The sequence below is a fragment of the Folsomia candida genome, unplaced genomic scaffold, assembly GCF_002217175.1.
Source record: "Folsomia candida strain VU population unplaced genomic scaffold, ASM221717v1 Fcan01_Sc021, whole genome shotgun sequence".
Taxonomy (NCBI): domain Eukaryota; kingdom Metazoa; phylum Arthropoda; class Collembola; order Entomobryomorpha; family Isotomidae; genus Folsomia; species Folsomia candida.
Genome location: NW_019091213.1, coordinates 198,173 through 217,322, shown reverse-complemented (window position 1 = coordinate 217,322; position 19,150 = coordinate 198,173). Strand labels below are relative to the sequence as shown.

The 19,150-nt window shown below is 45.0% G+C and overlaps 6 protein-coding genes across 9 annotated transcripts; 1 reads left to right on the top strand and 5 right to left on the bottom strand.

Moving 5' to 3' along the window:
- Positions 1-18: 18 nt before the first annotated feature.
- LOC118438473 lies at positions 19-6,370 on the bottom strand. Its single transcript, XM_035858816.1, has 17 exons — positions 5,483-6,370; positions 4,376-5,367; positions 3,836-4,285; positions 3,571-3,703; positions 3,317-3,510; positions 2,776-3,217; positions 2,492-2,700; positions 2,280-2,386; positions 2,054-2,216; positions 1,844-1,985; positions 1,694-1,768; positions 1,462-1,591; positions 1,144-1,394; positions 885-1,058; positions 584-799; positions 330-488; positions 19-239 (listed from the first exon to the last, which is right to left on the bottom strand). The coding sequence occupies exons 2-17, from the start codon at positions 4,957-4,959 to the stop codon at positions 126-128; spliced, it is 3,543 nt and encodes a 1,180-aa protein (XP_035714709.1). The 5' UTR covers positions 4,960-5,367; positions 5,483-6,370; the 3' UTR covers positions 19-125.
- Positions 6,371-10,267: 3,897 nt separating this feature from the next.
- On the bottom strand, positions 10,268-12,398 carry LOC110858304 (V-type proton ATPase subunit d). The gene is made up of 6 exons (XM_022107008.2): positions 12,134-12,398; positions 11,889-12,060; positions 11,636-11,803; positions 11,176-11,494; positions 10,971-11,075; positions 10,268-10,886 (listed from the first exon to the last, which is right to left on the bottom strand). Exons 1-6 carry the CDS (start codon positions 12,252-12,254, stop codon positions 10,725-10,727), a joined length of 1,047 nt encoding a protein of 348 aa, XP_021962700.1. The 5' UTR covers positions 12,255-12,398; the 3' UTR covers positions 10,268-10,724.
- A 106-nt stretch (positions 12,399-12,504) lies between these two features.
- LOC110858305 (dehydrogenase/reductase SDR family member 4) lies at positions 12,505-14,004 on the bottom strand. The gene is made up of 6 exons (XM_022107010.2): positions 13,852-14,004; positions 13,572-13,717; positions 13,244-13,511; positions 13,006-13,152; positions 12,793-12,927; positions 12,505-12,729 (listed from the first exon to the last, which is right to left on the bottom strand). Exons 2-6 carry the CDS (start codon positions 13,712-13,714, stop codon positions 12,559-12,561), a joined length of 864 nt encoding a protein of 287 aa, XP_021962702.1. The 5' UTR covers positions 13,715-13,717; positions 13,852-14,004; the 3' UTR covers positions 12,505-12,558.
- A 62-nt stretch (positions 14,005-14,066) lies between these two features.
- LOC110858306 (pre-rRNA-processing protein ESF2) lies at positions 14,067-15,410 on the top strand. Its single transcript, XM_022107011.2, has 4 exons — positions 14,067-14,419; positions 14,524-14,734; positions 14,848-15,025; positions 15,098-15,410. Exons 1-4 carry the CDS (start codon positions 14,399-14,401, stop codon positions 15,309-15,311), a joined length of 624 nt encoding a protein of 207 aa, XP_021962703.1. The 5' UTR covers positions 14,067-14,398; the 3' UTR covers positions 15,312-15,410.
- A 39-nt stretch (positions 15,411-15,449) lies between these two features.
- Positions 15,450-16,535, bottom strand: LOC118438445 (RNA polymerase-associated protein LEO1-like). Its single transcript, XM_035858752.1, has one exon. The coding sequence runs from the start codon at positions 16,533-16,535 to the stop codon at positions 15,450-15,452; it is 1,086 nt and encodes a 361-aa protein (XP_035714645.1).
- Positions 16,536-16,572: 37 nt separating this feature from the next.
- LOC110858617 lies at positions 16,573-18,814 on the bottom strand. 4 transcript variants are annotated; one of them, XR_004836803.1, is made up of 6 exons: positions 18,674-18,814; positions 18,461-18,529; positions 18,085-18,356; positions 17,989-17,998; positions 17,139-17,897; positions 16,573-17,044 (listed from the first exon to the last, which is right to left on the bottom strand). XR_004836803.1 is itself a non-coding variant. In XM_022107441.2 (5 exons), exons 1-5 carry the CDS (start codon positions 18,735-18,737, stop codon positions 17,830-17,832), a joined length of 483 nt encoding a protein of 160 aa, XP_021963133.2. In that variant the 5' UTR covers positions 18,738-18,808; the 3' UTR covers positions 17,743-17,829. The 4 variants fall into 4 exon arrangements, 2 of the variants coding, with proteins under 2 accessions (XP_021963133.2, XP_035714675.1); XR_004836804.1 differs by lacking the exon at positions 16,573-17,044 and having other exon boundaries at positions 17,743-17,897; positions 18,085-18,376; XM_022107441.2 differs by lacking the exon at positions 16,573-17,044 and having other exon boundaries at positions 17,743-17,897; positions 18,674-18,808.
- Positions 18,815-19,150: the final 336 nt, after the last annotated feature.

Genomic DNA, 19,150 nt, shown 5'->3' with positions numbered 1-19,150 from the left:
GCTCGGTCGGACCACGTAGAACGCTCACAATTTCTCTCTTTATTCACTCTTCATTTAAATAATTGGGACGATACAAAGAGACGTGATTGATGGAAATAAAACAAATTTGAAGAACTATGCAGCTTCTAGCGCCTGTGGAGGTTGATGTCGGAAGCGGAGTAGCGGCCTTGGCCGACCCCGGAGGAGGAATCCGAGAATCCGATACGGTCCTCCTCGTCCTTCTTCGCCAGTCGCTGCGCCTGAGACGGAAATTAGAAACAAGTTGTAGAATTTAAATATGAAATACTAATAAAATTTCCCAGATGATATATAAAAGTGAATTTGTATACCTTGAGACGGTCCGCTCGTCCTATGACCTCCTCCAGAACGCCGTGATGTCGTAACAAGACGTCCACCATGTCATCCCCGAACAGCACTCCCACCTCCGTCTCCAGGCGGGCCACGTAGGAGAATTGGAACTGTTCCTTGATTGGGAGCAGCACTTTCACCTGCGACGGTGGGACAAGAGATTAGTATATTCGCACCTCGGCGATAATGGTAACCCTCAAAATGGTTCCGATGATGACGCGCTGATTTTTGTTACCTCTCCGAAGCACTCGTTCTCATAGAGGACATCGACGCAGAGCTCCATGTTCGCCTTCTCGTCCAAAATCACCACCTCGCCCTTCTTGATAAAGTAGACGGCGGTGCACACGGCCCCTGCGCGAATGATGTGCGCACCTGGCATGAATATTTCGTGATGGACGCGGACACTCAGTTGGCGAATTATTATGTCATCCAAACGACCCAGAATCCGAGACTAAACACAATGCACACATATGCGTATCATACTTTCTCAATTGTCTACATAAGCACTTTGGAACTGGTTAGTTGTACATATTTACATTTTTAATGTTGAGACCATAAACTTTCATGGTGATGTCAGCCCGAAGTGCGTAGGGCAACTCGGCTAATATTTGAGTGTATGGGTTCCCATTACAGCGAAGCCAAAGGAGGCGGAAGTAGCTGCGAACACTGTTCAGTTTGGGATAACTGAGTCCCAGAGCGAGAAAGTGGTGCTGGTCAAAATTATTAGGCCAAGTTACTTCCAATACCCATAATTTCATAATTGAGTGGTTTCTAGATATCCTCGCTGGGTGATACCTCCATGACGTTGAGTTTGTGTCGGAAATGGATCTTGGTCTTGACCTGGGCTGCGAGCCACTGGGTCATCTCGCCCACGAGGAAGCCAATGATGAACACGGTGGTGAAAATCATGGTGATTGTGGAGCAGAGTTCCACCTTCGTGCGAGGAGTGATGTCGGACAGCCCAGTGAAGGTGATGGCTGTGGTGACGTAGTAGAGGGAGAGGAGGTAGCGAGACCCGATCGTGATTTCCGACCCATTTCTGATCTCTGATACCATAAAATCAGTTTCCCACTTTTATTTAACAAGCTGTAGAATTACTTGTGGGTGACTCACTCTTGTTGTTGATCATTTCCTTGATGAAAATGCTCATCCATGAGCCGCGACGACAGTCTAACCCATCACAAGCGACCAGATACCAGGCACAGGCGCAGAAGTGAAAGATGAAACAGAGTAGAATGGTAACCTGCATAATAATTAATAAACAGCATCGACACTTAGGCAATTGCTACTCATTGTCGGTGACTCTATGAATCTTGTGATCAAAATTAGTCAAGTGATCTTCTACCTTGACAATCTTAACTCGTGACATTCTCATCCGCAAGTTCGTCTCGGTCTCCTTGAGGTACCGTGCAAAGAGGAACTGAAAATCCGTTTGGGAGTTGTTAGGCTCCGCAGACTTGGTGACATGCGAGTGCAGGCAGATTTAGGTACATACCACTCTCAACAACTGAAGGCCTCGTATGTCCGCCGCAACCTCGGCGTCCTTCCCCGCCTGTCCCCGGAGGAGGTAGGATATGAGGTAGAAGGGGAAGGTGGTCACCAGGTCCAGGAAAAAACCACTGGGGCTGCAGATGTAGCTGTCACCAGTTCAAATTGCGCAATTAGAACCACACGTTCACTCACGACGCGACCTTTTCAAATTTACCGCTTGATGACTTTCACGCTGTCCGAAACGACGGTCCCATACGGGTCGTAGTAGCCGAGGTGAAAGTTTCCGAATATTCTCACCACGAAAAAGATTTCCATGCAGATACGCAGGGTGAGCAGGTTCGTGGCCTCTGTCGGGGTGTGGAATGCAATTTCGTAGGCTGTGAGATTGAAAAGCGGAATTGCATTATTTAGCCAGCGGGTAAAATGGTGTCACTGCTCACCTGTCAGCCCACACGAGAGGGACGTGACGAAGAGATAGAACGAGACCCAGGTGCAGACGGGGGAGAGGGGATGAAACACAATCCCATACCATTTCGCCTTTCTCCGCCTACACAATTCATTCATTTGCACGGAATCATATCGATAAGCGCGCCCAACCAGCCTCAATTCTAGTCAAGTAAATAAATATGCATACAGCTGCTCAGAAACTTACTCTTGCAAAATATGAATCAGCCCCATCTCGTCTCGCGGAACCTTCCCGAAGGAGACGAAATACGAAGTCCAATGTTTCGTATCCGCTCCGTGACTCGTGGCACCTTTTGCTCCACGACCTCCTTTTCTTTCGTGCTCCAGGGACGTGGCGGGGAGTCGGAGCGGGTCGTAGATGAACTCTGGATCTCTCTCACACTCCTCCACAGCCATCTGAGAAAGAATATCGTCGAATGTGTAGTCCGCCATGATCACTAATGAACTATATAGTAAGCTTTTGAATCATACCTCCATCGCCGATCCAAAGTCCATCTCCACCACCGCCAAATTCTTTGTGCCTTCCATTTCGAGCGTCATGTCTGTAATGTCGTCATCGTCTGCCTCTGACTTTTGTCCCGTCGTGACACTTCTGCTTCCTTCCGAAGCATAATCGCGCAAACGCTCCTCCAATCCAGCAGTGCCAACGTTGTCACTCCGAAGGGCAGCCTCGTCGTTCTTGTCGTCCAGGGGACTCATGAGGACGCGAACGCCGGCAGACTTCGCGGCAGCCTCCATCGTCTCCTTGTAGTGGCGGATGCAAGACTCCTCCAGCGTCGTTTTCAGGTTTGGATAAAGACTCAGGAAGTCCAGGAAATCCTCCTTTCGAAACATGTAAACCTCGCAGTCCGTCGCAGCCACGGACGTGTATTGTCGTTGAACTTCAAAGAGGCAGGAAATCTCGCCAATCAAGCTGTAGAAATAAGTTTTTTAATCAAGGTTTGATTACTTATCAAGAGAATGGCCAGAGGGAGATTAATTGATAAAATTGATTCTGGTACAAATCAGGCACCTTCCAGTTCCCACGTAGGACATGATGTCGCCCCGCTCCGTGTACGTGGCAATGAGACCTTTAGCAATGAAATAAACGTCCCCACTGAGGTCACCATACTCGAAAAGGAACTCGCCCTCCGGGTAAAACACTTCTTGTAACTTGGAACACAAAATCCGAATTCCGGGTTCATCCGTGGACAAAAATATGGGAGACTGCAAGAAAATAGTTGTCACAGTTCATCGTCATACACAATTTGAGTTCGGTTAGGTCACCAATTTGAGTCGTTCTTGGTACAGTGACTTCATGACGTCCGACTTGAGGCTGGGATGAAGGGCAGAGAAGAGATCCTTGGGGAAAATGCCCTTCGTCTTGTCCCACGCCCCGAAATAATACTCCTTCGCTCGTCTAAAGTCCAAACGAGAACATTGTTACATATTACACATGCACCTGCGCAGGCTGCATTATCAGCAGGGGGAAATGGGCAACTATTATTTTAAAAAGTGGTGATTGCTGCACAGCCGGATTGACGCAGCTCACCGACACAATTCCTTTGGAACCCCAAACTGCTCCAGGAAACGGAACAAGACTTTGGTCTTTTCTCGAATCAGGATCCGCCTCGAATCTTCCCCCACGAGGCACGCCGTGAGCTTGGAGACTAGAAACCCAGTGACAAGAACGCCCATGTAGATCACCGTGATGGCAATTTTCCTGTTCGTCTCATGACCGTGAGCCCCAATGTCGCCAAAACCGACACAGAGCGCAGAGGAGATGACCCAGTAGAAGCCAATGATGTAGGAGATGACGGGATCCTCCATCACCGAGCTGTTCGAGACGGGGGCATCCTTGTAAATCTCCCCGTTCGTGATCCACGCCCACTTCTCGCATCGGATCGGCTCCCCATTCAGCGACGTTCCACACACGGAGAGGACCGCGAGACACGTCGTCACGTTGAGGAAGAAGGACATGAGTGGCACAACTTGAAGCAGTCTGTTAATTCATAGGCAGATATATTCTAATTATTCTAATTATTATGAATATATGAATAAGTAGCGGCCAATTAATGCTGGTGGGACGCACATGAGGAATGAGAGGCTCTTGAAGATGGACTTCTTCATGAGGTTCCCACTCACAAAGAGTCGGTAGCACTGGAGCATTCGGTTAAGTCGAAGGCAGCTGATGACATGATATTTATTGGCGAAGGTGCGCCCAGCCCCGAACATTGAGATTTGTGGGGTGAAGATGATGAGGAAGAGGTCGAGGGGGAGGCAGCCGAGGAAATCCAGCACGAAGGGGCCTCGCATGTAGTGCAGAGCAGTCTTGGTCCAGCTAGTGATGAGCTGATTGCTGGGACCGTAGTAGGCGACGCGGGAACAGATGAACAAATCCACCCACGCCACAATGTCAAAAAACAGAATGAACCCAAAGGCGAATGCGGGATCCACCGAGAATGAGACTTGAATTGGAACAAAGTTTCCAACCAGAAATGCACAGAAGACGCGGAGAATGGTCCAAATCCAGAGGAATTTCCCGTGTGGAATGATGGATTTGAGAAATGCAGTTTGAAGAAAGGTGTAGAATCGGTGTGTTTTTGTGACAACGTGTAACGACGCTACTGCTTCTTCTTCATGTGGCAATTGTGCTGCTGGTTCTAAAGTATCCATATTGACGACATTCTCCTGCGGAGGGGCTTGGGATCTGGAGTTGGATGAGGCGTCGGTGCTGGAGGCAGTGCCCAGACTGGAGGAGGGTGTCGTGGTGGGAGGGTGACGCTGCTCATCGCCGCGATGTCGAAGTGGGGGGAACTGAGGAAAGACTTCCCACTCTTCGGGACTGATGGTGAGTTCGATGCCGCGGGGAAGGGTGGCATCTCCACGAAGGAGTTTGAAGTCCAAGAGGAATTTCGTGTAACGTTTCGTAATCTCGACGAAGCTGTTGAACTCGAGGCAGAATACTTGGCAAAAGTTGACCGTGGTGATGCAAAATGATCTATTCGTGCCATAGATGAGACCGTTGAGGCCAAAGTAGTTTCCCTCGCCCAGTTTTCCAAACTCGTGACCGTCCTGCGTCACCTAATTGATTGACGTTTAATTAATTAATTGACGATAATTAAGTACTCTCGTCATCAACCACAAGGGCGTTGCAGTAAATACAAAGTTATGAAGGGATAATTGGTGGGAGACGCACCTTGCAAAAGCCCTTGACGATGATATAGAGCTCCCGTGTGGGGTCACTTGGGTATTGAAGGACCTCTCCGGGCGGGACAATGTATTGCCGGAGGGACGCGCACACCTCAATGATCAAGGCCTCTGGACAGTGCTGTGCAGTGTCAGAAATTTAACTCGAAATCAGGAGTAGGAATACGTAAACAATCGCGTATTCATATTTAATGAACAGTGGATGTGCATACCATGAATAATGGAATCCTTTCCACATACTTTTGTGCTTGAGCAAAGGCCACGCTTTGGAACAGAGTTTTGGGAGCGTCCCAAATGGCAGACTTATCGCTGGGGATGAGAACACCCTCGTGCTGCTGCCATTGAACGGTGTAATAGTTTCGAACCCGGTCGCTCACGTCCCGGACAAACCTCCGTTCTCGCATGAAGGAGACGAGGCAGTAAAACATCTGCTTGAAGGAAACCCTAAGTTCGCACACGCGCAAGCAAGCAAACGTCACAATTCAATTAGTATGCAACAAGGATTTTACCCACAAAAGGGGAACTCGTTTGAGATTAATGGAAGAGTCACCTTCTCCTCTCAGAGTTGGCCATGATCGCTGCAAGCCTCGCGTTGAGGTAGACAATCATGGAGGCTCCAAAGACGAGACCAATGACGGTAGTTGCAATCTCATAGTCATCCCTGAGAGGAAAGTCCCCGAATCCTGTTCCTGTCAGAATCTGGCACGCCCAGTAGTACACAAACTCGTAGAAACGCTTCGGAGCATAGTCTAGAACTGGGATTGGTTCTCCATTCGGTGCTGGCGACCAGTGCTTAATCATCACTTCGAAGCAGATGGCGAAAGCATGGATGGCGTAGAAGAGCCAGACTGCGCCATGGAAGATGAACAGAAATTCGGGTGGGATGCGGGTGTCCGTATCAAACAGATGGAAAAATTTCATGACCTGGCATGGACAAAGGCAAAAAAAACAAACAATTTAATTAGTGAGCTGGGTTCAACTTGCAATAACGTGACTAAAATCTTAAGGGATTGCCTCTAAGAATTGGAGGAGTCTGTTAAACTTGAGGAGGTAGAAGAGATAATTGGTCCGGTTTAAGGACATCATGGGCCCAAGAACATATTCCAGGGGAAGGAAGGAAAAAATGCGGATGTAAAAATACCAAGTTTTCATTTTGTGGGCCACAATTTCTCTCCGAACCTCGAGAGTTTCTGGTACGAAGGAAACAAAGAAACGAAATTTTCAGTTGACCAATAAATCCAAATATAGGAGGTAGTAGGTAATTGCAGATTGGTACCGACTGTGGGCAAGAACGACGGGTTGCAGCGTGTCCAGAATGAAATCGACGAGAAAAACGGCGTCAAAAATGTGCGACACATAGTCCAAGTAGTCATGATTATGGTTGGTGAAAGCAAACCGGTACGGATAGTACCACGCAACCCACAGGATGCAGACAAAGACGAACGACTTCCATAACTTCCAGGCTTCACTCCTCCTCGACCCCGTGGGGACAAATAACTTGGGCATCATGGAGAAAGAGAAGACTTTTTGAGCGTGGTGCTCTGCGGGTTAGAAAAAATTAAGGAAAATATAGGTGAAACTCTACTGCTGAAAATAACGAGGGGTGAGTTTCAAATTTATTACCATGGGCTGGAGACGAGTTGTGATGCAAGGCTTCCTGCTGGGCCTTGCACGCAGTGGGGGCTTTAACCACGAGTGGGGGACGTGCAATGTTGAGATCTTTTGCCAGTGAGGTTGCTCTCGCGACGTCGGCCTCGATGGCCAAGGAAATGTGAGCCATCACTTCGTACATCGTCATCCGCCGCTCCTCCACACTGCCGCCCCCAGAGTTCATGGACGCCAACCGTAGCTTCATGTCTGCGTCTAGCTCTAACCCATCAAAGTCACCTGCACGGGAAAATAGAAGCAATGTTGAGCTTACCTTTTTCATGTTGCATTTTCCATCGTTCAGAGTTCACTTACTGAATTTGTCGGACCCACCCGACTGACGATTGTCACCATAAGCGGTGGTGTTGTCAAGAACGGTGGAGATCATGTCGTAACTGCGTTGAAAGTAGGACTCCTTCCCACCCACGGACCCAGCTGTTTCACGGCGAAAACGTTGGAGGTACTTGTACGCCTTGCTGTACTCGTTGTGCTTGTCGCAAAGGGCGAGGAGGAGACCAGACTGTTCCAAACAACTCTGCACAAAGGACAATATGCTAATTGGTGCAAACCACGTAATTTTTTTCAACTGTTTACTATCCTCACATCAACGCGCTTCTGCAAGGTGGTCTTGTACTCGGGATACATTTGCAGCACTGTTTTGCAATCTTCCTTCCGCAAAACCATAATGTCGCACTCCGATCCGCACCGCACCGTTGCAACGACAGGGTAGGATTGGAGCAGGAACAACTCTCCGATGGCGGACCCACTGCGAATCTCTGCAATCACTTGGGTTTCATCTTCGTGCATGATCTGGGGGCATCAAATGAGTTTGTGAATCTCGTGATAAATAAATAGTCGAGTTGAGCATAAATATGTAGCTCACATCCAAATGCCCATTGATGACGTAGTACATTGCGCTTCCATTCTGACCTCTCCGCTGCAGCACTTCCCCCCTAAGAAAAAAGTTGTGCTTCATCTTCACGCTGAGGTTCATGAGGAATGCGTCGTCCAGGTTGGAGAGGAGTGGGAGCTGATGGAGCGAGATTTTAAGGAGTATTTCAAGGAGGGATCGCATTTGATTGGCTCACCTGATCCAGGACAAACTTGTTGACGTCGTAATAAATCTCTGCCTTCATGGTGAGTGGCATTTGCTCGACCAGGTCCCAGTTGTGAATCCCTCTGCTCCGTGTCCACAGGTAGTCGTAGAAGCGGTTCACATTGTGCCGAACTTCCGAGGTCACGTGACTAAAGTCCTAAAGTCGAGCAAGGCAACCTTATGAGTAATCTTGTCCTAAATATGCATGCCTTATACACGTGAGCACCAGATATCGCTCAATGGCGAACCGTCGGGTGAGAAATTTTTCCTTTTCCGTGTCCATTTCCACCAGGATGGAAGTCAAGGAGCCGGCGATGTAGGCAATGACAAAGATCCACGCCAGGATTTGGGCGACTGCAGTGAAAGCGATTTCCCATTCGGACGTGAGAGAGGCACGAATGTCGCCCGCTCTATTCTCGATAAGACAACAATGCGTATTAATTATGCGAGCTATGTACTGACATTAGTTTTCCGTACCCCATTCTAAATATGGTGACCACGGCCCAGTACACAGACACAAAATAGTGCTCCACCAGCACATGCCAACCATGTCGCAGGAGGGGAGAGTTCCAGTTGTATGTGTTCTTGTCCTGAAGCAGTTTAGTGATCCAGGAGCCCTCAATACAAACGTCCGCTGTGGCCTGCGAGGGACGCATTTTGAAGTGGGACATGGTGAAGGGCTATCGAACGGGTAATCATCATTTCATTTGCATTTATTTGGTGTGGTTGGGGCAAGTGCGCAGAGTCATATCATAAATTGGACTTATCTTTACCTCACAAGCAATCCGATGCCAGCAGCAGGCCAACAAGTGGATGAAAAAAAGACCATAGACGAGCGTCCGGATGACAAACATTTTGAGGTCGCCTTAATTGAGAGAATATTCATCATAATCACACCAGAAATATTAACGTGGACAAAATTAACCCTTGTCGATACTACAGTTAAATTAATGTTGGCCCACTGTAAGCAAGCTGGTCCTCCCACTTGGCAAAGTAGAGAAAGACGTTGCGCAGGCGGAAGACATAAAGCAGTCTGGAGACGGTGATCCACGGAGTCACGGGATTCGTGACATCAGCATCGTTGTCGTTCAGAATATGTATCACGAGGATGACGATGTCTATCGGGATGACGCCCAGGAGGGAGAAGAGCGTGTCGCTGGAATTGAACCCTTGTTTCGTCTTGGCATACTTGGCCTTCACGAGGATCTCCAACCACGCACCAAACACGCAGAAGGTGTAGACAAAGTTGTTGCAGTGGATCACACCCCACAGGATTCGGGATTCCAGGAGAAAACCTACGAATAGTGATGATCATGCAGACGTCACCCTTGTACATATTTGGTTGACACACTGTGCCGTGCAAAAGAATAAGCGGATCAGGAATGCTTGTACCTTCCGAGAAGAGGAGGAGGAGGATGGAGAATATGGACGAAAAGACAAAGACAAATTCACAAAATGGTCTCTCCAACAAAACCAAAACCGCTGGATACTTGACCTCTTGAACCACCTGGGTCTTGAAGAGATCGCCCTGACTGGGCTCCCAGACGCTCTTGGTCTGGAACCAGGGGAGACAACGTTGGAGGAGGCGGAGCGTTAGGCACTTTTGATCGCCACCCTCAGAGTCCACGTCGTCGTCATCAAGACCTCCATTGACCTGGTCACCCTCATTGTCACCCGTCGTTTTATCGTCCGAGGAGAAGAAGCGAGACTCGGCGGGCTGTTCATCCATTTCCAGGTTAAGCGACATGGCTGATTGTTAGTTGTCGAAACAACTACTCGGTTTAGTTGAATTAACTTGTCGAAACTTTTTTGTTCCCAAAATTTGGGTGATTTGAAATCTAATTTCTAAATTGCTTTAGCATTCTTTGCATGAAGTACATATCGGACAAGATTTTTTTGACACTTTATCAGTCTATAAGGGAGAAGCGTTACCTAGATACTTAAAGTCAAGCAATCGTGCTTTTGGAACCAATGTGCGCCGCACAAACTGTCGCCCAGAAACATACCGCACAAAAATTGTCAGCACTCACATTACGCTTAATGGATACACATGTATTATTTATTTCTTATTCATTTGCACGCTTTATAAAATTCTTCCAGGATAAAAACTGGGACAAGGAAAATGCTAATGATTTCTCAGTCCGCAAATCCAACAGAAACAAGAACAATTTTACAATAATAAATCAATGAATGGTAATACTAGGACTAGAAACAAAACTACGTGATGAATAGCGATCTCTCTCAGACCTATTGTACTCACTGCTTATGGCAGTTGAATAAATTTCGCTCTACCTGGAATGTATTTATTTTTGTTTGAAACTACTACAGAAATTAGTTTACTAACTGTACTTATCACAAAATGATAAATTGATTGATTTTTTTCTGATCAAAGTTTGCATAGCTGACAAACACAAACTCTGATGCTAAAGTCCTCATAGTTGCGTGTGGAATAGTTTGTAGGGAGGAAGGAGAATTGTTGATATTCATCTTACAAGATTGGAATGTAATTGTCAATCTTGGCACGATGTCGTTGTGCGACACATTCTGCGATCCAGACGACATTTCGGCATTCCTGCTCTTTCAGTTTCAGATACGAATAAAAGACGCCGAAATGAAATTGTCTCAGGAAGGCGTGGACATTGAGTTTGACCTGTGCAAAATAAGGGTTTGTCACTAAGAAATAGCTACAAGATATAGAAATTTAACTGACGATTGCATTTCACCAATTGCCAACCTCATATTCAAAGAATCTGTCCTCTAGTGTCTTTTCTTCAGTGTTTTGTCCCGCATTAGCAAATAACACTTGATATTCTGCATAGTATTCTGCCACGCTTCGCACCTTTGTAACCAAAAAGAATTATTAGTAATAGGTTAGGAATTATTAGTAATAATTTTTTGGGTTCTGATTATCAAAGTTTGATAAGGCTGCAAAGGTGTACCTGCTCATAATCATCAGCTCTGGCCAGTGCTGCCAATCCATCGGGATGCAGTTTTCCACAACGTGGGAAAAGTCGGGCTCGGTCCTCCTTCGACAACTCAGTATCAAAGGAATTAATAGTAATGATCAGAGCACGACGATCTGCTTCAAAAGCTAATATTTCGCACATGACATCCGCAGTTTCTCCACCCAGCTCCTTGCAAAAGTCATAAAATGACTCGAGATACGCCTTGTACAGAGTATTTCGAATCAACTCTGTGTTCATTTCATCCAAATCTGCTTCACTAATGCAGTCCTGGAAGAATGGTGCCAGTGGAGTGCTGCATAGATAAAATAAAAGCTTTCTTAGACGATCGAAGTCTTGGTTTGGTACATTAAAGTAAAGGAGTTAACTTCATTATTCAACTCTTGTCCATAGATCATAGTGAACTCGATAGAAATTAAATTTTACTAATACTTACTCCACGAGAACTGCATTGTACAACTCGGCTGGTGTAGTTGCGATATGAATCGCCTCCATTTGCTCAAAAGATCCCAATGGATGACATTTCGGGAGAAGTTCTTGCAATGGGCGCTGGTGTAAGGAGCCAGTTATCAGCAGAACGATGTTATCAATCATGTACGAATACCTGTAGCATAATGACACAACAACAATTATTGCTAGTTCTATAAATATCTACAATGGAACATAATGGTTGGTGGACAAAAGCCTACGTAATGTAATCAAGAAAAGTAGAAAGTGGTTCCACGGCGCAGTTCCTCATATGTTGAAATTCGTGAACGACTTTCTCCCTTAGTTTTTCATCCAAGGTGGACACAGCAATCGGGCTGGGCTCGTTTGCCAAAAAGTTGCCGTAATCAGTTCCGGCGAGATGTAGTTTCAGATCTAAATATTCCATTCATTAACATTTATAGACCAATATTATTTATAGCGAGTTTAATTAAAACAACCAACTAACCTTCCAAGGTTTCACACTGAACCAGATTGAGATAATCGTTTTGGGTTAAAATGCCAGTCTTGAATCCACGACAAAGACCTTCCAAGTAACCATTGTCAATGTTAAACATGCACCCCTTCATTTTCAAGTCGAATAGGTTTTGAAATAAATATTTTAAGAAATATGGGTGTTGTTTTGCTTATTAGCAAGGTGGTGGTGGAAGGGCGATGAGTTATTCAAGCAGCAGCAGCAGCTGAAAACATGAGACCCACCCAGATACCAACCTGCCCCGAATATTGTGAGCATATTTAGCAAGCTTCAGTCTGATAGCTAGCAACCTTCATGACCAAAATAGTATGACCAGAGTGAGTAGGTGTGATTTTCCTAAATAATTAGACTTTCTTAAGAAAACTTATTTATTTGTAGGCATAGTTTGCTGGAATAAATTATAGACGAGATGGTTGACCACCCGCTGCGACGTAATTTTCTCCAGTGACATACGATGCATCGTCCGACACAAGAAACGAGACAAGTCCTGCAATCTCATGAGGCTCTCCAAATCTCCCGAGTGGAATCATTTCCAGCATTTTTTCGTTTACACCATCAGTGTCCGTTATCTGTGTGCATAAAAAGGAATCATATCCTTATGCACCATATAATGATGATGCCAACGAACTTACTGCGGAACTAAACCTAGTTTTGATAATTCCTGGAGCGACACAATTAACACGAATATTTTCAGGTCCCAGTTCTTGCGCCATGATTTTCGTAAGTCCCAGTAGGGCTGTTTTACTCACTGAATATGGACCCAAGACCTGTTTGTGTAGATGGAAGGTTGTGGAAATGATACTTATATAAATATAGAGAAATGTTCTGATGTAGGGTTGAAATACCGAAAAGGGTTGAAAGCCAGCAATTGAAGAGACATAGACAATGTTGGACCCCTTTCTTCCCATTAAATGAGGCTTGACTTCCTTGGTAAGAAGAAATGCAGCCTTCACATTTATTTCAAATATCTTGTCCCAGGCATCCTCGGGACACTGCACAATGTAAACTATGCATGTATATACGTCTCTTCAAATACGAGTTAGTCTCTCACAATGTCCACAAATTAGTTGAATGAAATCATACGTCAAGAGCCGACCCCATTACAGGATTTGTTGCAGCATTAGATACAAGAATGTCAATTCCTCCAAAATCCTGAATAGTTTGACTGATGAGTTTTGTTCGATCTTCTTTACTTCCAACATGACAAACTTGACCCTTTATTTGATCCGATGGTATTCCATGTTTGGTTCGGAGTGTATCCAGTGCTTTTTGAACATTTTTTTCCTTTCGGCTGCTTATCATGACTTTGGCTCCATCCTTGGCGAGTCGTTTTGCGATGGCGAGACCTATTCTGAACAAGCACCAAAAAATGAAATGCAAAATTTAAATGTTCAAAAGTCAATGAATGTACCCGTCCGTCGATGCCGTGACGATGGCTACCTTTCCAGCTAACTTGGACATGGTCATGGAGGAAGTGGAAATATTCGACTTGGTAAAGTTGTTGAGCAAAGATGACCAGAGAGGCGGTGAAATGGATATCCTTCTCCAAAGCATTTTCTATCGGAATAAAAAGTTAATGGATAATCTCAGGGTCAAAGGTTATCAATCATCACTATCCAATTGCCGATTCAGTATCCTCAATGAGGAGAATTGACATTAAATAGCTTTAAGCCTTTTTGACAAAGTATTACCTGTTTTTTAGTAGCTTTTTAAGGCAACAAAGGTACAATCAAGGTGCAAATAATCTTAATTATTGTTAATGCACAATGACATGAGCAACAGAACACAAGTTAATAGACCACTTAAAACCTGTTAAGCGGATCAAAGTCCAAACACAAAAGTCCAGTACAAACTTCGATAATCGCCAAGGTCGTTGTTGCAGTGGTTGATTGGGCAAAATCTCAAGTTTCCCAACATCCCAAAACAGTGTCATTCGAAGAAATCACACGTGGTCGGATGAAAACGGTCTGCAGCTGATCTTTTTTGAAGAAATTAAAGTTGTTTAAAACTCTGATTCATTTAAATTTCTAATAGTAGTAAATGGTGATCTTAATATAACAAGAACTGCTTGTAACATACGGAGAACAATACAAAATTAGAATAAAATAAAATATATTGGGTTACGTTACGTTTAAATTTAAACAATATAAATAAATTAAAGTATTGAACAGAAGTTAATAGTGTTGTTGAGTGTACAAATAGGTTATTAGTAATTAAAGTCTACGTGGAGGTCAGGATATGGAGGTTAACAACGTTGAGGTATTATAGAACACACTTGTCACGTTTTTCTTACTGTAAAATTATTGTAATTGAAAACTACATATAAGGAATTTCTAAATTGAGCACTTTTGGTTTCTGTACAGATAAAAGAGGAAAAACCTGAAATTGAAATCTGTAGTTTGGAGGCTGAAGTAGGTGCCCCTGAAAGAAATGGCCTTAAGAAGGTAAAGAAGGAATCCAAACCGGGGATTATCTACCTATCCACCGTACCTCCTAAGATGAACGTGCTTCAAATCAGAGAGTATTTTTCAGCATTTGGGCCCATCAACCGCTCGTTTATGCAGCCGGATAAGAGTAAGTGCTGTCGAGACATGTTACACCAAATTCGCACAAATATTCAGCCAATATTCGACCAAATTTCAGTAACCAATGATAAATGCTTGACTAATCTCATTGATTACTTACAGAAATTAAACATAAGGGAAAAGGCCGGCCAAAAAATCAAATATTTACAGAAGGATGGATCGAATTCCTTAAACGTCGACATGCCAAGAAAGTTGCATCCATGCTGAACAATCGTGCTGTTGGTGGGAAAAAGAGGAAAGAGTATCATGACCACCTTTGGAATATTAAGTATCTTCCTGGGTACGTATATATAAAATTAGAATGTGTATGTGTGAAATTTTATCGGAGTTTTTCGCCTTGTCACTTATGTAGCTTCCAGTGGGTTCATCTAAATGAGCGTCTAGCCTATGAAAGAATATCCACCAAAGCGAAGATTCGGGCCGAAGTATCCGCAGCCAAGAGGGAAGCCTCCTATTTTGCCAAGAATGTCGAACTAAGCGGTCGACTGAAAAAGAAGGGCGTGCTTACAAAATCTGGACGGTCAACAGAAAAAACGGCGATTAGGACTACACAGAAACTGGAATAGTTACTCTATTTCTTTTATATTTTATTCTCTTATATATATAGATACATGTACATATTTTTACTCGGTATAATAATACGTGTATGGATTTGAAGAACCCTACCCAATTGGAACTTCTGATCACGACAATTCATGTTCATATCATGGTGGTGGTAATACTGCAACTCCCCTCGCACTGAGTAGATCTCTGAGGTCGTCCACCAGCCTAGTGAAGGCATCCCACCCACATGCATCACTGCTAACCTCCTCTTCTGACGTGTAACAATTCTCCTGAAATGTTTTCAACTGGTTGAACATTGTCTGAAATTGTTCATACTTGCTGCTCATGTCGGGGTGAGTGGGTGCAGATGCAGATGCGTCGTCTATTGGCATGTCTAAATTAGTGTACATTTCGTCGTCATTTTGCTCAGGTGCGTCGTCATTATCCTCTCCTACTTCTTTCTCCTCATGCTCAAATCCTTTCTTCTCATGCTCCAATTCTTCTGCATGGAAAGTTTCACTCTGACTCTGCGATGGGGACTCCTCCTCCTCAGGTTCTGCTTGTAGGGACTCGGCGCTTGATGATGAAGACGATGGTTCTTCCTCTGGTGGTATTATTGTTTCCGGTTGTGGTTCCAGTATGGCTTCATCCGATGCTATAGACAAATCTCCCTGTTCTTGTCCTTCGTTTGATCTCTCATCATTATCAACTGTCATCCTGGTATCTTCTGCGTCTTCCTGATCTGACGCTATCGGGAGCACGTTCCCTATCTCTGCCTCAACATTATTATTAGCCAGAATTCGGTCATCGTGTTCCTCATTATCCGCCATCGACTCCTTATTATCGTCTTCATCCGTTATTGATAACTGACCAATTACTGGATGTTGTTCTCCAAATGCACCCCTGTCCTCTACATAAGGATCTTGTACAAGAGGGTTCGTTGATATTTGAGGTGGTCTGGGTGTTTCGGGCTCACCTTCGCTCCTGTTCCCCATTTTCGCAATCTGGTCAGATGGCATCTCTAAGGAGTCTCTATGAGGGATTCGCAGCGCTTGTAGTTCAGCAGGAGGTGGGGTCCTGGCTGGTTCATGAGCAATGGGCGTCTCCTCCACTCCACTCCCACTCGTCAGACCCAGAGATGCAAATTCCTTGGGTGTGAGCTGAAGTGAGTGAGGTTTGAGGAATGGGGGGTGGTCCAATTGGAGGGGAGAAACAGTCCCCGTTAGATCCCAATCATTTTCCGTCATCCCTACAGAATCAAGCTCCTTTTGCGTAAGTGCCAAGGGTCGCTCATTAACGTTGGGGAGTGATGAATGAGGAGATAATTCTATTTGCTCTAGATTTTCTATCACTCTTGCTGGTTGACTTATTTGATTTTCAAGGAGTACAACTTGCTGGTCCATATTTTCAGGGGGAGCAATTTGTTCCATATTTTCAGGGGGTACAACGTGTTCTATATTTTCAGGGGGTACAACTTGCTGGTCCATATTTTCAGGGGGAGCAATTTGTTCCATATTTTCAGGGGGTACAACGTGTTCTATATTTTCAGGGGGTACAACTTGCTGGTCCATATTTTCAGGGGGTGATATTCGCATAGACGAAAGCAAAGGATCCTCTCCGTCTTGTTGCCTCAACCATTGTTCATATTCGTCCTCAGTATGAAACCCGAGTTGTCGTAGTTCACTGGGTGTCAGACGCGTAAATCCAGGGCGTCCAAGCGGTTCTTCCTCCTTCTGACGGGGTATTGACTTCCCACCTGTGTGTGCCACGCATTTATTCATTAGTACTGATTACAAATAGTTTGTTTACTAGTCATTTCCTAAGATCACTTTTAAATGGTGGTGGCTTACCCACGAGCGTGGGTGGGAGAACGAGGAACAGGAAGATTGTAAACGTCCTCCACAAATTCGAAACATTTTTCTCCCACATTGAACAAGCGCAAGGTAGCTCCGCAGTATAATATTTACGAGATCAGGCCTTTTCTACTCTCAAGCATGCCAAAAAAAGGTGGGCTGGAGAGGCAAGACTTAATACTACTGGCGTTAATAAGTAGGTGAGGTATGGAACTGATTCTAACCAGCAGAAGTGTGTACATAGGTGCACAACAATTATAATGAGAAGAACACAATCATCATTGTTCTCTACAATGTAATAATACTGAGGTCAATCTCAATGGGATGGACTGTTGATGAGCATTATTAATTCACTTTGTTTTCCAAGACGTGACAGCGAGAACGAGACAAAGTGTCTCATTCAGTCAGGGACACTACGAACAGGGAACTACTCCACGGAAATATTGGAGTTCCTTGTCCTGCTATTAAGCCTCACCCCTTCCGACTCAACTTGAGATTCTCAAGTGTGATAGTCCCCAAGCTGTCCGTTCCTCGGCTCATGAACAAGACAATAAATCATACGCATTTAAACTACGGAGCAGTTTGGTTGGTGGCCATGTTATAGAGTACATTTGAGTAGATTTTTATTCTCGTGGAAATTTCGTCTGCTGCACAAAATATCGAGGGCCTTATAGCAACTACCTTATCATTAATTTGACAGTGGTGGGTCCAAACCTGCCTCTGCTTCGCCCACGTCTCGTTTGTTCAACATGCCACCTGCAACAAAGAGGAACACAAGTGTACAAATTGGGAATTACTTGATTGGAATTATCCAGTAATTTGCATTGGGTAGTAGATCGCCACCTACTTGTGTATGCCTGTAAGTGAGAATATAAGAGAAAAAATTATTAACGACATTAAAACTTTATTGTGTCAAAAAAAATATGCTGGATGAAAAACGCACATCAATGGCGACATTAATGGCGGCTTCCTTGGCCTTGTCGATTAGGCTGGTCGTAGCTCCAAAGGTGACGGCGTCAGCAGCATGATAAGCCAGCTTCATCCCCGCACCCACGGCCGTGCCAAGGGCGTCAAAAAACCCACGACCCTGCTGCACCGGCGCCGTAATGTTCAACTTCTGGATCAAGTGCTGCCTGATTATCTGTGGCAGTTTTTCCAGGGGGACTCTTTCCTCTTCCTCCTCCCCTCGTTTGACCCCCTCACCACCACCCTGACCTAGAGCGTTTAAGGAAAACCTATAACCAGAACCATGTGTGCATGCACTACGGCAGAACGGCAAGTACAACATACATATATGGTCACTCATTATTTGCCATTACCAGTCTGTGTGGTGGTTTCCTGTGGTTTCAGCTGCTGGATTCCGTCCCCTCCGCTCACCTCTGGACGTACTGCGAAGGAACCAAGACATAGAACACAGAGCCGTGCAACAGCCTTTCTGATTAGTGGTTATTTGCATGGGTACAACTACACTACTGCTAGGACGAAAGTGTGTGGGGAGGGGAGAAGAAAGGCGAAGAATTAGTAGAACCCACCTGACGCCAGGAGGAAGGACACTGTCACGAGGAGGAGAAGCCAAGCTCTGGAGGAGGATGTCATTGTGTGTTTCTCCGTCTGCAGACTTGAATTTTTGTTTTCACTATTTTCCCTCCCTTCCTGCTGCGGGGGTGCTGATTGATTGGTCATTGATGCTGATGTTATGAAACTTTTCAAGAATGGTGACCTCAATTCAACGGCTTCCTCCTTGCCTTTCATTTGTAGCTTGTGGGTACATAATTCATACGTATGCATCCATGTACTGGTGGTTTTTACACGCACGCTCCAACTGTTGGAGTCAACACAATGAAGCTGCTACTGGTCAAGTCATGCAAACAAATGTAACAAACAAAATGTAACAGCGTGTTCAGAAACATGAATTGTATTTTTGTAGATAAATAATTATGTAATTGTGAAATCCGCGGAATGCAAGAATTCCATAAATGCGGAAATATAAATGTCTGGAGACACATTCC

Excerpts from the sequence above, each read along its gene's own strand:
- LOC118438473 (XM_035858816.1), bottom strand. The coding sequence starts at position 4,959 with ATGGATACTTTAGAACCAGCAGCACAATTGCCACATGAAGAAGAAGCA. Across the intron at positions 2,701-2,775 it reads ACTTTGGATCGGCGATGGAG|ATGGCTGTGGAGGAGTGTGA; the intron begins GTATGATTCAAA and ends ATTCTTTCTCAG. Across the intron at positions 1,395-1,461 it reads GGAAATGATCAACAACAAGA|AGATCAGAAATGGGTCGGAA; the intron begins GTGAGTCACCCA and ends TTATGGTATCAG.
- LOC110858304 (XM_022107008.2), bottom strand. The coding sequence starts at position 12,254 with ATGAAGGGGTGCATGTTTAACATTGACAATGGTTACTTGGAAGGTCTT. Across the intron at positions 12,061-12,133 it reads TCAGTGTGAAACCTTGGAAG|ATCTGAAACTACATCTCGCC; the intron begins GTTAGTTGGTTG and ends TGGAATATTTAG. Across the intron at positions 11,076-11,175 it reads GAGCTGATGATTATGAGCAG|GTGCGAAGCGTGGCAGAATA; the intron begins GTACACCTTTGC and ends TTGGTTACAAAG.
- LOC110858305 (XM_022107010.2), bottom strand. The coding sequence starts at position 13,714 with ATGCTTTGGAGAAGGATATCCATTTCACCGCCTCTCTGGTCATCTTTG. Across the intron at positions 13,153-13,243 it reads TAATGGGGTCGGCTCTTGAC|TGTCCCGAGGATGCCTGGGA; the intron begins GTATGATTTCAT and ends TACATTGTGCAG. Across the intron at positions 12,730-12,792 it reads AAACTAGGTTTAGTTCCGCA|ATAACGGACACTGATGGTGT; the intron begins GTAAGTTCGTTG and ends TTATGCACACAG.
- LOC110858306 (XM_022107011.2), top strand. The coding sequence starts at position 14,399 with ATGGAGGTTAACAACGTTGAG. Across the intron at positions 14,420-14,523 it reads TGGAGGTTAACAACGTTGAG|ATAAAAGAGGAAAAACCTGA; the intron begins GTATTATAGAAC and ends GTTTCTGTACAG. Across the intron at positions 14,735-14,847 it reads GTTTATGCAGCCGGATAAGA|AAATTAAACATAAGGGAAAA; the intron begins GTAAGTGCTGTC and ends GATTACTTACAG.
- LOC118438445 (XM_035858752.1), bottom strand. The coding sequence starts at position 16,535 with ATGACGGAAAATGATTGGGATCTAACGGGGACTGTTTCTCCCCTCCAA.
- LOC110858617 (XM_035858782.1), bottom strand. The coding sequence starts at position 18,597 with ATGCAAATAACCACTAATCAGAAAGGCTGTTGCACGGCTCTGTGTTCT. Across the intron at positions 18,377-18,460 it reads GGAAACCACCACACAGACTG|GTTTTCCTTAAACGCTCTAG; the intron begins GTAATGGCAAAT and ends TTCTGGTTATAG.